Below are 15,687 nucleotides of genomic sequence, written 5' to 3'. Positions count from 1 at the left end.
TTCCTGGAGGTAACAGAGGCCATGGAGTAGGTGCAGTATTAGAGAAGGTGATGACTAAAAACGTTTCTGGAAAACATGCAAAAAAATCAGTTTTCAGATTTAGGAACCCTAATGAATCCTGAACAGGATAAAAAAATTAAATCCCCACCTAGATATGACATAGAAAACCTCAGAGTACACATACTGAAATATCATAAAAGCAGCTTCATAGAAAACATAACCTACAAAGTAATAGCAATTAGACTGATGATTATTTGCCAATGTCAATATTAAAAGGCAGATGAATGTTAGTGTCAAATTAGAATTCTATTTTCAACAAATACCTCTAAACACATTATCTTCAAGAAAGAGGCCAAAATAGAGGTTTGGGGGGCTTTTTTGGTTCTTTTGTTTTTTAAATTCAGGGAAGCTATATAATTATCTTTAGTGCTGAGAAGACAAAATTTCAATGCCTTCTGCTTACTTAGAAAACTGAATAAACTAGGAATAGATTATAAACTCTGAGCATAGGGATCCTGTTTATCCCATAATCATATATGTAGAAGGCACTCAATAATGATCTGTGTGAATGGCCTTCCTTTGGTGTGAGAGTGGCTGTCTACCAGAAACAGACAGGAATCATGGATGATAGTAAAATGTTACAGACATTCCTGTTAAAGTATAGAGCAAAATATGGGTGTCCAATATTGCCAATGTTATTTAATGTTGTACCTGAAATTCTACTCTAGAGAAGGAAATGATGACTATGAGAAAAAAAAAAAAGAGATATTACTAATTTTTAAATCAATGGCATCTCCTAGTCATACAACAGAAATTAATTACCTGGAAAACTATAAAAAGTAATATATAGAGATTTGACTCAGATAATTTTTATTCAAAATTAAAAATATATAATTGTATTCATTCAATGTTATAAATCTCCTAGAAACAAGAAGAATCAGAATGCATCCTGCCTTCAGTTTGAGTGGTAAACAGACCACCGTATCTGTTACTGACTTTATTGGTTATAATGGGTATAAAGGAGCAACTTTGTAATTTTATCTGAGCACCATATGGAGGGGGGTGCAGAGGGAAGAGCTGTAAAATGCCTCCTCGGTGAAGTGATCCTTAAATCGAGTCCAAATTCATGACTAGAAGGCCAAATTTTAAGAAAAGATCCTTAATGTGAATTGTTTTCCTCAAATATGTAATTCATGTGACCATCTTTACATTTCACAACTACAGTGAAAGGTGTTAAAAGGGGAAAATCTGTCACTTGACAGATTGTGTTAGAAGCCAAGATCAGGAGGCTCTTATTTTGGGGAATTAATCATACAGAGTGCTTATATAGACGTAGCTTATAAAGAGATGTCTGAAGAAGTCTGTTCAGTCCTAATCCGATTACCCTAATAGGTTTAGTGGGTACAGTAGCTGACAATGGCCTGCTATTAATTAACAAATAGTCTTTTTATTTTTAACTTGAACTTTAAGCTCTGGTTAAACAATATGACTAATTAGAACACTTGAGACTTGGTCTAAAATTGATGACTTGGGAGCTCTAAAATCACTGTGTTTTTCCTTAGTGAATATTCTTGTAATTCTCTTTCTCTTTGGAGACATAGGGTACTAACACTCTGTGTCACTCTTGGTGGTTTCCTCAAGACCCTCCCTCTTCTCATTTCCATGTAGTTTTTGTATCTTTCTTCCTCTTAGAAGCAGTGATCTCCTGCCCACACCCTACAATTTCTTCAATAAAGTCCTTTTGGTACTTTGAGGAAGCCAATTCCATTTCTCAAACAAATTTATGATTAACTGAAACAATTCTTTCTTTTCTAGGATTGTAGAAATCTATAGTAGACGATTACAAGGTAAACTTTTAAACTTTTATTTGCAGAAAAACATTTTCTTCTTAAGGAAAAAGTATTTTTTGTTGTTCTTATTTCACATGTAATACATATGACTTAAAACCTCATAGAAATATAATATAGAAAGGGAAAGTCTGCAGTGTTTCAGAAGAAATCATTGTTGTATTTGCATATTCCTTCATATTTTGTGTGTCTACCAACATTTTAAAATCAATATATTACATTTTTTAATGGGCTCATATTGTATGTAATGGCCTTTTATTCCCCCTATTTTTTTTTTCCACTTAACAAATCAAACATTTTTTTTTCCTACATGCATGTAACTATCTCGTTCATTATGCTGGCTGTTTAGCATTCCATTGTCCAGCTGTGCTGGGACTTGATTTAACCAGTCCCTGCTCTAATAGACATTTGCAGATTTTTGTCAGTTTTCAAATAAACACGATGCTGCAGTGAACACTCTTAATATGTTTTCAAAGATGAGCTGTTTATTCAGCACAGGGACCGCATTGTTTAGGTTAGATTGTTGGCTTTGAGTTCCATGTACAATTCAATAATTGGGTTTAGTGCCTCTGTTAATCCTGTCGCGAGCGACTTATTCATCTGCGTGGAGGAGCTCATTATCAGTTGGTCTTCCTGCACGCCTGGGACAGTTGTTGCTCGCACCCATTTTCTGTGGGGGTGCCAAACGCTCTGGATCTGCGGGTGAGGGAATTGAATGGCGGCCTCCTGTGGGCCACAGACAGGGCAGACCTGTAAGAGCTCGTGCGTTTGGGTTCTGAAGCCTCACAGAAGTCTGCTTTTTAAGATTTCGAATATTCTAGAGACAACAAATATTCTCAAGACCGCTGTTTGTGTCAGACTCTTCAACGGAGCCTCTTGTCACCCCCACAGTTCAAGAGCGGCTGACGAAACAAATTGCCATAGCAATCACAGAAGCCTTGCGGCCTGCTGGAGTCGGGGTGGTGGTGGAAGCCACGTAAGTCCACGCTTGCCCTTAACAATTGTCCTTGTGGTGCCTGGAAGTGGTATTTAGTGTTGCTCAGTTTTTCCAGCACCCCGTGATGCCACATCATTGACACTGTCATGTTTTCTGCCTCTGACCTGAAGCTTTCTTGACCTCTTGCATTGACTGCGTGGCCGATACAGGAACCAGATGGGAGACTGGTTTTGTTTTGTTTTCCGTGGGGCTGGTGGCCATGTCGGGAGTCATCAGCCTAAGTGGAGTGATGTGTGCAACCAGAAGCATTTTATGTCTTCTCTTGATTTCTTCTTTAGCTCTTTGTTGCTCCAAGCAGACTTTTCCTAATATTTTGTCACACGTTTTTAAAAATGGAGCAAAAACTGGGTGTAAAGGGCATCTGAAGACACTTCTTTAAGTTAGAATGAATTGCGAGAATTGCACACATCTTATCCATTCTTACGACAGGGCATGAGCTCTGTATTGTGCACGCCATCTAGCTTCCCCAGGTTGCTCACGTGCACTGGGGCCACTGTTCTCTAGATTCTGCCTGGTGATACCACATACTTCAGTATTTCTCCAAATACCTAAGCTAAGATTGTGCTCTTTGGGTCTTACAGATGGAGCAAGTGAGAATTCTCAATTGCTTTTTATACCAAAGTTGTTTTATCTCTATGGACCCCTTGTATTATTTTCACCTAGGGAGAAAATTCCCTTGTTTCCCCTTCTGCTAGATGCTTCAAAGATTCAACCACTGCTGAGAATGAGAGCCGTGGGACTAAGAAACATAAATAAAACATTTTAGGTCACGTTTGTCCAAGAAGTGACATTTGGATGCAGTTGGTAGCTGTGAACTCAATATAACCGGATTTAATTTTGGGAGCTGCTTTTGACTTTAAAAACCAAACCAGCAACTGTCTATTCCTTTAAGCCACCTCTGTTGTCTTGTTTTGTAGACACATGTGTATGGTAATGCGAGGGGTACAGAAAATGAACAGCAAAACTGTGACCAGCACGATGTTGGGTGTGTTCCGGGAAGACCCAAAGACTCGGGAAGAGTTTCTAACTCTCATTAAGAGCTGAACTTCAGCGTGTGTCATGTGCTTTGAGGATCGTGCCACTAGTAGCATTGTTTGGTCTTAATTGTTTGTACATTGCATTTTCAATTGTTTCAGACGTGAACGTTATTCCTTGTCACTAACGGTGTTTAATAATTATTTATAGCAAATCAAATAAAAATAATTAGCAAAGGGGTGAGACCTCTACTTTCTTCTTGCCACCTTTTAGTGGTAACTATCAAAGAAACTGCCCATCGTGTAAGTTACATGCACAAAACCACTGCCATTTGGATAACCTTGAGGGTGCTGGGAAGGAAGAAAAATTCAAGTATTTTGTTCAAATACTATGGTAACTGGGTTCCTAAGCATAGGAATGTTGGGAATGGGGGGAAACTATGGCCAATACTATTTTTTTCCTTCCCCAAACAAAAATGGTGTAGTGCTTAAAAGAATTTTTGTACACTGTGCAGCATTGCTCTGCAAACTCAGAGTCCAACAGGCTTCACTTTAATCACATTTATGAAACTGCCAGGGCACTTTATTTTTTATATATTTATTTTTTGACTCTCCAGCTGTGATGTTAGTCACCAAAGGAAGGTGGTGGAATATCTATGTTTTTGATTTTGTGAGTTAAAAAGGTACATTTCTACTTTCCATCCTTTTTTTAAATTCAAGTACAGGGAATTAGTTCCTATTGTTTACAAGTGTATTCTCATGTGAACATACAGGGATTTAGATATTTAACTCTCTGTGCCTTGATGAGAATATCACACCATTTAGAGTATAAATACCTTTGTCTTTTTTAAAAAGCCATTATTTTATGAGACTTCAGTACTGACCCTGCAAATAACTAGTCCTCACAGTTTTACCTTTAGAGTTTCTTGCAAGCTTACTTTGTGTATTCCTTGGAGATGTCTCAAAACTTTTTTTTTTTTTACCTTAACAAATATTTTTCTAAGTATTTCCAGAAACTTTTGAAAATGTTCATCACTTTCAGGTCTACAGAACCATAGCTTCTGTGTACAGGAAAGCATGCAGAATGAACTAACTGTGGACTGCACAGTGTGAGTGATAGCCAATGTTCAATGAAAGCTGCATTGTTGGTATCTGTGAAAATGCTCTATAATTTTCTGGAATTACTGGAAATTATTAGAAGCCCCATACTGGTTCCTCTTGTGCTCCATATGGGTCTCGTCCTCAGTGTAACTGTTCAAGTGGTATACAAGTCTTTTTGTCCAGGAAGCTGTTGCCTTATTAATGACTACTTAAAATTCCCTCCACTGGGACAGTGTGGGCCAAATTAAAACAAACAAAAACCAAACCCAACTCCTTGCAAAAACAAAGCTACAGTCATTCCATGGAAAAGTCTCTTATTTGGTTGACATTGTATCCTTCAAATTTATTCCATTACCTTAAGAAGAACTAACTACAGTGATTACTCTAACCTTGGTAGTCCTGCCTCTGCTATTTTGATGTCATTTGCCTTAGGATGGGGACAAGGTGGCAGAAGTGCTGGGGTTTTTTTGTTTGTTTGTTTTTTGTTTTTTAAACTTCCCTACATCTATTTCCTATATTTTTCTATGGAGTTTCTGAAGTACAGTGGTAATTTATTTTGAGTTCTCTTTAAAATCTAATGTGATATAAACATTATCCTGCTTAATAGACACTTAGAAGTAGAATTAAACACTCTATTCATGTTTGGTATTTTAAAGTAAAAACAGATGTGACTTGGAGGACCAAAGAAATTGTTAGCTATAAATTCATCTTTCTGAGATCAATTGTATTTCTTTTTAATGAGTCTCTGTTCTAACATTGCCTGGAAGTGTTCTCATAAAGGTCTAATGTATCTGCAGGCTGTTGTCTTATTGGTAAATGCAAAGTAATAACCTTGTCTGTTTTACTCTAGTCTGTAGTACTTCAGAATTACCTTTTCATATCCATGGCCTCGACTCCATTTTGGGGATTTTTAAGAAGTTGATGCATTTAAGTACACTGTTCAATTAAATTGTTTGAATTTAATGTGTGTGTGTATCTGTTCCTGAAGTTGGTTCTATTGAAATTATTAAAGTGTTATAACTTAGTTTCTTGTGGAAGTAGTTTCTTTTTGAACCATTTGTATAAATATGCCAATAAATTAGATTATTTTAATTGTATTCTCTTTTACCAAAGATACCCGTCATAAGGGTTTCCTTGATAGTCATCAAGCTATTAGAATGTAAATCCCAGTAGTGGTAGAAATTAACCTGGGGTTCTCTGTCTTCCTTTGGAATTTGGTTTGGCTATTACTGTCCTCACCCTCTGGCTGATAAGGGATGAGGAGGTCTGGGGTAAGAGTGAGGAATCTGAGTGGCCCTCATGCCTCTGTTATTCTAAATCTAAGTTTGGGAAGCTGCAGCCTTCTGAGAACTGGCACTGTTTCTGTGTGGGAGCTATTGGAGAAGGAAGAGCAGACTGGGGCAGGGAGCCGGGCAGTGCAGGGAGCGGAAGAGATTTTCACTCCTTCTTCTAGGGAAGAACCTTCCCTGGACAAGACTTCTGAGTAAATGTGAAGGTTTTGCTGCCTCTTTTCTGTCTGTGGCTGGTGACCTCGTCAGTCCCTCTTTTGGGCTGTTCTTCTCCCCATTCTCTGCTCTACCCAGGCAGAGGCCCCTGCACTCACTGGTGTCAGCATGCCCAGGTGTCAGGGCACTGGAGTGGCATGCTGCTCCTCAAAGGACTTTGTAGACTGTTGGGTAGTGAATCTAGTCACCCAAACTAGGGTTGCTTATTGTATAAACATTCCTAAAACCACAACTCATAGGTGTCAGTAAAACAATGAGCTGCTCAGCTAAGCCTGAGTTGCTGCTCCTGAGTTTTTTCACGAAAGATTGGCCGAGTTCCTTGTTTTGTAACTTATGGGAAGAGCAGTTGCAAACACCAAAGGTAAGAGAGAATGTCATCAGTACAAACTTAGATTCATCCTGAAGTTGCTGATGGTGAGAAGAGGGAGTCTCAGTAGATGAGTTCAAGGCCAAATGTAAATACCCAATAGCCCCAACCCTCCAGAGGCACTTGCTTTATTTTAGTCTTTATTACAGAAAAAAACATATACAGCATAGACTGTACATAATTACATGAACCTCTTCTACCCATCACCCAGCTTCAGTAAGTTTCAACTCATGGCCATCTTGATTCCCCTGTACTTCCTATCTCCACTGGATTATTTCAAAGCTAATTCCAGATATTATTTCACCCATAAAATATTTCAGATTATCAAAAAGGAGAAAAACCACATTAAAAAAAAGCGCATTCATTATCACACAAAAAATTAATGCTTTAATATCAAATATCCAGTCAGCATTCAGTTTTTCCCTATTGTCTTATAAATTTATTCATCGCTTATTTGAATCAAGGTACAGATGAGACCCATACATTGCAATTGGTTGATCTGATGTTTTTTTAATTGTAAAAAAATTCATAGGGGTTTCTGAGTGGCAGAGTCTGTTAAGCACCCAACTCCTGGTTTTGGCTTAGATCGTGACCTCAGGGTCATGAGATTGAGCCCCACAGCGGGTTCCACACTAAGCAGGGAGTCTGCTTAAGACTTTCTCCTCCCCTGCCTCCCCCCTCCCCTGATGCACACTCTCTCTAAAATAAATAAATCTTAAAAAAAAACCTACAGAAAATTTACTATCCTAAACATTTTTAAGTGTACGTTTAGTAATAACTATATGTATCTTGTTGCAAAACAGATCTCTAGAATTTTTTCATCTTGTAAAACTGAAAACTTATATCCATTGAACTCTTTTTCTCTCTCCCCTCAGCTCCTGGTAATCACCATTCTACTTTCTATTTCTGAGTTTGACTACTTTAGAGTCCTCATATAAGCAGAATCATACAGTATTTGTCTTTTTGTAACTGGTTTAATTTCACTTAGCGTACTGTTCTCAAGACTCATCCAAGTTGTAGCAAATGACAGGATTTTCTTCTTTTTAAAGGTTGAATAATATTCCACTGTAAGTATCTAGTACATTTTTTTTTTAAAGATTTTATTTATTTATTTGACAGAGATCACAGGTAGGCAGAGAGGCAAGCGGAGAGGGGGAAGCAGGCTCCCCGCTGAGCAGAGAGCCCGATGTGGGGCTCCATCCCAGGACCCCGGAATCATGACCTGAGCCGAAGCCAGAGGCTTTAACCCACTGAGCCACCCAAGTGCCCAGTATATAGTACATTTTTTTTATATAGTACATTTTTAAAGATTTATCAATCTGTTGATGAGCATTCAGATTGCTTCCACCTTTTGGCTATTGTGACTAATACTGCAATGAATATGGGAGTGCAAATTATCTCCTGGAGAGCCTGCTTTCAGTTCTTTTAGATATGTACCCAGCAGTGGGATTACAGAATTTTTATATTCTCTCTATATTTTAAAAATTTTTGAGGAACCTCCATTTTGTTTTCCATAGTAGTGCTACCATTTTACATTCCCACCAACAGTGTACCAAGTGTCCCAATTTCTCCACATTCTTGCCAAAACTTGTTATTTTCTGACTTCTTTGGATTGTGGCCATCCTAAGGGGCATGAAGTAATAGTTCGTTGTGGTTTGGATTTGCATTTCCCTGATGATTCATAATGTTGAGCATCTTTTCAAATTCATGTAGACCATTTGTATATCTTCCGTGGAGAAAAGTCTATTCAAAGTCCTTTGCCCATTTTTTAAAAAAGATTTTATTTATTTATTTGACAGACAGAGACCACACAGAGAGAGAGGGGGAAGCCGGCTCCCTGCTGAGCAGAGAGCCCGATGTGGGGCTCGATCCCAGGACCCCGGGATCACGACCAGAGCCGATGGCAGAGGTCTCAACCCACAGAGCCACCCAGGCGCCCCCTTTGCCCATTTTTAAATCAGGTTATTTATTTTTTGTTGTTGTTGAAGTATGGGAGTTCTTTATAACCCCTTATCAGATAAATAGTTTGCAAAAATTTTCTCCCATCTTACAGATTGCCTTTTCGCTCTGTTGATTGTTTCTTTTGGTGCACAGAAGTTGTTAAATTCGATTTAGTCCCATTTGTCTGTTTTTGCTTTTGTTGCCTATGTTCTTGGTGTCATATCCAAGAAATCATTGTCCATTCCAATTTGTAAAGATCTCCCTCTGTGCTTTTTTCTAGGAGTTTTATAATTTCAGCTCTTACATTTAGATCTTTAATCCATTTTGAGTTAATTTTTGTGTGTGGTGTAAGGCAAGGGTCCAACTTTATTCTTTTGCTTGTGGATGTCTGATTTTCCCAACCCCATCTGCTAATGAGAATCCCTTCCCCATTGTAAGGTGTTGGCACCTTTGTAAAAAAATCATTCAATTATATATATGCAGATTTATTTCTGGGCTGTCCATTCTATTCCATTGGTCTATATGTCTTTATGCTAGAGCCACACTATTTTGATTGTTGTAGCTTTGTAGTATGTTTTGAAATGAGAAAGTGTGAGGCCTCCAGCTTTGTTTTCCTTTCTCAAAATTGTTTTGGGTATTTGGGGTCCTTTGAGATTCCATATGAATCTATTTCTGCAAAAAAGGCTGTTGGGATTGCACTGAATGTAGATTGCTTTGGATATGTATAGTATCCATATTTGGTATACATATTTAGATATGTTTAGTATGTATAGTATGACTGTTTTAATAATATTTAATAATCATGAACGTGAGATATTTTGCCATTTATTTTTATCTTAAATTTCTTTCACCACTGTTTTATAGTTTTCACTGTACAAGTCTTTCCCTATCTTGGTTAAGTTTATTCCTAAGTATTTTATTTTCTTTTTTAACAGACTTTATTTATTAGAACAGTTTTAAGTTCGTAATAAAATTGAGTGCAGGATATGGAGATTTCTCATATACCTCCTGTCCTCCTCATGTGTAGCCTCCCCAGTTATCACCACCCCCCAGTTATTATAATTGATGAACCTACATTGACACATAGTAACTATCCGAAGTCCATAGTTTTTATTAGGTTTCACTCTTGGTGTTGTACCTTCTGTTGGTTTGGACAATATAATAATATAGTATAATAATTTGCCTCCACCATTACATTGTCATACAAAGTAGTTTTGCTGCTCTAAATATGATCTGTGTTCCATTCATCATCTGTTTTATTCTTTTTGGTGTTATTGTAAATAGAATTTTCTTAATTTTTCTTTGGATTGTTCATTGGTTGGTATGTTTCATAAGTCTGTTTAAAGTTGTAGATTCACCTCTTTCTCCCTTTCTTTCATACTTTTCTTACAATTTATTTGGTTATTAGCTTTTGGAGAAGCTCCATGTGTACCCCAGGAAATGTCAACTGCTGGGATGTCTGTGACCGTCTGAATGAAGAGGGACTTCGGCTGAGCAGAGGCAAAAGGGCTGCTATCTGCTACAACATTCCTTCATATCCTTAAATTCTTATTCCTGAGACAGCCCAGGTCAGCCTGCACTGCTCAACATTCAAGTTGAGCACATCTCTTTTTAGTTTTGTACCCTCCTAGGTATGGAACAGAATTTACTCCTCCTTGGGGTGGTTTGGGCTGGAGTGTCTTAACCTTCTGGATAGGCTTCAGTTGTAAAACATTTACCACACGGTTTCCTTGGCTCCCACAGTGTGGTAGTTTCCTTGGCTGCCAAGATTTTGGTTTATTGTAGGACTGGAAATAGTGAATCCCCCAAGACTTGACATCACTTTGAAGGCTGAACCCCTGGGGAATTCCGAGGTTTGGGTTGGATGGTAGGAGTGTTTGGGTACCTGACTGCAGTTACATTTGTTTGGCCTTCTGAGTAAGGATGCCAGGCAGGCTCTGGCTGATCGGGGTGGAGGAGGAAGCGACACACTGGGTCTTGTGTTTAAGTAGCTTCTTTTGTTCTCTAACGGTGTAGTTCTGACTTGTTTACAAATCCTGTTGGGAGAACTTGTAGCACATGCCTTACATAACCCTAATACATCCCCCCCCCCCGGCTTTTCCTCTTATTTCGGCATTCTCCTGTTTGGTTTGAGCAATGTGTCTACAGCACTGACCTTCTGAGAAATCCTTTAACTTCTGGAACTGACTGTGCTGCCCAGAGAGATGTGGTTTGGCTGTTGGCCAGCACAGAGAAGGCGCTGTTGAGGAAGTCCTGTGATGAATTGCCTGGACATGTATGGAAACTTCCTGTAAGGCCATCACACTTAGGCTTTGTTGATTTTCTCTTGACTTTGGGATGAGTGTCTTCTCCCTCTTTTTTCCTGGATTTTTTCATATTTGAAAATGTGCTGAATGACTAGGCAAACGGGCTATTTTTCTTTCTAATATGTCTTTTTTTTTTTTTTTTTTTTGAAGATTCCACTTATTTGACAGAGATCACAAGTAGGAAGAGAGGCAGGCAGAGAGGAGGAAGTAGGCTCCCTGCTGAGCAGAGAACCTGATGCGGGACTCAATCCCAGGACCCTGAGATCATGACCTGAACCAAAGGCAGAGGCTTTAACCCACTGAGCCACCCAGACGCCCCTCTAATTTGTCTTTTTGTGGGGTTTCCCATTACATATGTGATGATACTAATTTTTACAGTTATCTTCTGTCTTGACTGGTAAATGTCATTTTTTTCAATTTTTATTAACATATAACATTAGCCCCACGGGTACAGGTCTGTGAATTGTCATGGTTATACATTTCACAGCACTCACCATAGCACATTTGACTGGTTAATTTCTTTATAGAGATTTTTCTCTTTGCAGGGCTCTTTCACTTCTAAAACCTAAAAATAAACTGAAAAGACAGAAAAGCCAGTAAGTAAAAAATCAGTTTAAAACAACTGGAGGGACCACAGGTTTATTTCATATTGGTCATTTGGAAAGTCATATTAACCAAAGACAACTAATCTCAGAGCAAAATTTCTCATTTCTCATTTCTGGGTTGAAAGTCAATTCTCCTGAAAGTTGGTTCACCTGTGAGATAGAAGCCAGGTACTTGAAATCCTTATTCAAGTCTTACTGACCATGCCCTGCTTAGCAGTTGTCAGAATCACCTCATAATGAACAGGTAAGGGGGAGAGTGACTTATGTCAGTGCCTGAACATTTTGTTAATGAAATTTCCATATAAACTTAGTATTTAAAAAATAATTATAAAATGAAAAAGGTCTTCTGTGTTTGAAGTATAAGTAGGTCAACAATGAATTCTCATGGCCTTTTCAACTAGAGCAGTATAAAAAAAATTAAAATCAAGGTTGAACCTTGAGTCCTGAGAAATGGCAATTTATGTTTCCTGCTTTTTAGTTTTATGGAGATGGAAGAGAAATTTTCCAGATCTAACGTTGTGTGTGCACATGTGCATGTGTACCCAACATTAAGTCTGGAATAGTTGTTATAAGGCGCCTTTTTTTTTTCTTTTAAATGGGGTATATTAAACTTTTAATAGTACTTCTCACAGTGTTATTTTCTCAACACTTTTTTGAGTAAAGAACATTTCTGTTTTATCAGTAAGCAAGTTTGGGCTCCAGGAGACTTAAATGACTTGCGTCACTGTCGCTGGATTAAAGAGCAGATGTTCCTATCTTGAATCTCCATCTGTTGGTCTTTCTATTAACCAGTGGGCCCAGGCCATTAGATCATTTTTAGCTCATCATTGCAGCTGGTTAATCTTTTCCAGTTGACCTCTGTATCTCCAAGCTCCCATTGTTTTGAATTGGAATCAGATTTTTGGAACGTGTTTACAATTGGCTTCCCCCTTTGAACTCAACAGTGCTCTGGGGGAGTAACTTTAAGATAGGGTGTGAATTAGCTATCTGTATAGTTCCATCTTATTGTAAGTCTTAAATGCTCACATTTTAAAAAAATTATTTTTTTTATACTGGTAATACCTGTACTTAGCACAAAATTCACATAGCACAAAATGACATTAAGGAAAAGCTTACATTCACTTCTGCCCTTGAGTAAGGCAGGCAACTGTTACCACCAGGGATATCTTATGAAATGCTTTACTATTATTGTGAATTGAAAACCCTTCTTTCCCCCGTGCAGGCTGACTGTTTGTACTTCTAATGGTAACATGGGTGGCTCTTAAGTGGTGAATGGTTTCTGTAACCATCGGGATGTAAGATCCATTAAGATTATCATTTGTAGTGTTCTTAGATCAACATTAGGTGCTTTTTTGGAAAATTTTTTAGCAAAAGTTTCTGCCAAAAAATTTGTCCACTTTACAGAAATTTGACCACTTTAGCAAAGAAAAGTGCTTCTGATGAGCTGAGTGTTTTAAAGCAGAGGCTCTTCAAAATTTTTTTTCAATTTTCACCATTTTTGAATAGCTAATGCATTCATTTGCACAAAATTTAAAAAGCATGAAAGGATCTACAGTGAAAAGTCTCTCTCTGTCCACAGCCATCCAGTTCCCTTTCCCTCAAATTATTATTTTTTACTACTTTTTAATGTATAATTCCAAAAATATTTAAGGCACGCATAAGCAAACTCATACACAGAATTATTCCTATATTATGTATAATAAATGTGTGTTTGCTTATTTGAATTAGGGATTCTTGACCATGTGTGGCCGTCAGAATCACCTGGGGACTATTAGATCACATGTGCCTGTACCCTTACTTACTTACTTACTTACTCAGTATTTGTATTTGGTTATTCTGGTAGGCTCCCTTGGTTGAGAACCACTTGCCTAAGATATAACTATTCAGACCCATGGGGCACATCAGAAAGCCACTGGGCCCAAGCCCAGGTGATCTGGGCAGGAGAACACCTGCATGGATCACTCTGTGACCTGTGAGCAATTGGTTCCACTATCCACAGTTAAGGGCATCTGCAACTACTCAGCTGATAAGCCTAAAGGTAAATTGCCCCTTAAAAGGGACTGTCTCCAGATTAATATAATCAGTGCTGCAATTACCTGTGTATAAATAACTTAAATTCTCTGGTTTCATTTTTCCAAATATAGCTTACCTTTTCTCTTCTGATTTTTTAGTTGATCATCATAGAAAATTTAGAAAATATAGTAAGGTATAAAGAAACCGACTAGCTATGCATAATTACATAGTCCAGAGATAACTACTATTAACATTTGTTTTATTTTACTTTTAACGTTGTATTAATAACATAAGCACGCTCCTGGAATATTTAAAGCAAATTCATCCCGACGTTATTTCATTTCATCTGTATTTACTTCAGTATGTAACATTGATGAACAAAGGGCAAGGAAGGACTAAAAATACACACACACACACACACACACACACACACACACACACACTACTACACGTAACAAAAATCTACAATGATTACTAAGTATCATAGCCATTCAGCACTGACCTTTTCCCAGATTGTCTCAAATTTCTTTTCAGAGTTCATTATTAACACTTTGATACATACTCTGCCAGCTTTTGTCTCTTCCTTCTCCTTGTGTAACTGTTTGTAATTCTTTGGATACTGTAAAGTACATATAGCCTTTCCCTCTCTTGGTATCTTATCCTGGTACATCTTACAGCTTTGTTTAAATGGCTATGTGACATTCCATGGTAGAAATACAATAATGTACTGCTCTTTTCTATAATGAAGGACTTTTAGGTTGCTTCCAGTTTTTTTTTATTATTACAAATAATGCTATAGTAAACATTTGTATAGAAATGTTTACTATATTTCCAAGAATAAGGTTCTAGATATGGATTTACTGAAACAAAAAGTCCCTCCTCTTCTTTCTCTCTTCCCCTCTCCTAAGTTAACAAAAATGGATGACCTCTCTTGACTAGTTACGATGCCTCCCAACCCCAGCAATGTGTAGATATCCTCTTATAGAACTGTCTTACAGCTAAAATTTTGATAACGTACACATTAATTAATTTCTTCTTTTACCTAGGGACACCCTAGGTAAAACAGTGATTTATCTTGGCAAGTTCACATTTTTAAACAAAATATTTTCTTGAGACAATTGTAGGTTTACAGGTTATTGTAAGAAACATTACACAGAGATCCCTTCTATATTCTGCAATGGTTTCCCCCAATGCTAAATTTAAAATCATTTTAAATGATACAATATCACAACCAGGATATTGAAATTGATACATTTTACTAATCTTATTTTGATTTTCCCCATTTTACTTGTTCTTAAGTTTAATAATAAGCATGTGGTTTGGTGTATCCACCGCCACATTCAAAATAACTCAGCAATTGTAACATCACAAGGAACCATTGTATTGCTTTATTATAATCTCATATTCCTCCTCCTCACATTAAAAAAAAAACTCTTGAGATCTGAGTTCTGCATTTTGATATTCTTGGGGTCTTTAGTCCTTTCTAATGACAGTATAAGAAACCACAAGTCACCTTGTTAAAATAAAAATTAAAAAAATCACTAGGGTATTGTAAGGAAGACCTTGAATATGTGTAGCTTTGTACCAGCTAATAAATAGATGAGAATGATTTGTGATTAGTATATTAATTATTTGTAAATGAAAGGGTGTGTTTTGAGGTTATTTGAAAACTATTCTCAGGAGGAACTTTAAGTGAGTATACACACAGACACACACACACACACACACACACACACTTACACAAAGACTCTTGATAAACATTCCAAATTGCTTCCAGACAAGGTATTACCAACATTGAGTATCATTTAAAAAATGTAATATGTTACTAAGTGAACAATATTTTCATTGTTCTGCCTTTGTGTTAAAGTCTTTTAATACATTTATTATTATTGGGTTTCAAAGAATACTGCCAATATTCTCCTGGAGGATACGGGGCAGACGTTTCTTTCATTTCTCTGGTTGTCCAATACTTCAAAACATTATTTTCAGCAAAAATCTAATCACCAAGCTGCCAAAAGCAATAAGCATTCA

The 15,687-nt window shown here is 37.4% G+C and overlaps 1 protein-coding gene across 2 annotated transcripts in view; it reads left to right on the top strand.

Annotated features, from left to right (window-relative positions):
- GCH1 (GTP cyclohydrolase 1) overlaps nt 1-5,882 on the top strand; it is a 45,069-nt gene extending 39,187 nt beyond the window's left edge. Inside the window, exons 4-6 of one of the 2 annotated variants that reach the window (XM_047735707.1) lie at nt 1,816-1,847; nt 2,739-2,823; nt 3,762-5,882. In XM_047735707.1, the coding sequence (XP_047591663.1) occupies nt 1,816-1,847; nt 2,739-2,823; nt 3,762-3,888 (244 nt within the window). In that variant the 3' untranslated portion in view covers nt 3,889-5,882. The remainder of the gene's footprint in view (nt 1-1,815; nt 1,848-2,738; nt 2,824-3,761) is intronic. The other variant, XM_047735708.1, reaches the window with a different exon arrangement.
- The last annotated feature ends 9,805 nt before the right edge of the window (nt 5,883-15,687 follow it).

This window comes from Lutra lutra, chromosome 7 (genome assembly GCF_902655055.1).
Source record: "Lutra lutra chromosome 7, mLutLut1.2, whole genome shotgun sequence".
NCBI lineage: Eukaryota > Metazoa > Chordata > Mammalia > Carnivora > Mustelidae > Lutra > Lutra lutra.
Note: the sequence above shows the minus strand (reverse complement) of the source record. Positions and strands in the feature narration are given on the sequence as shown.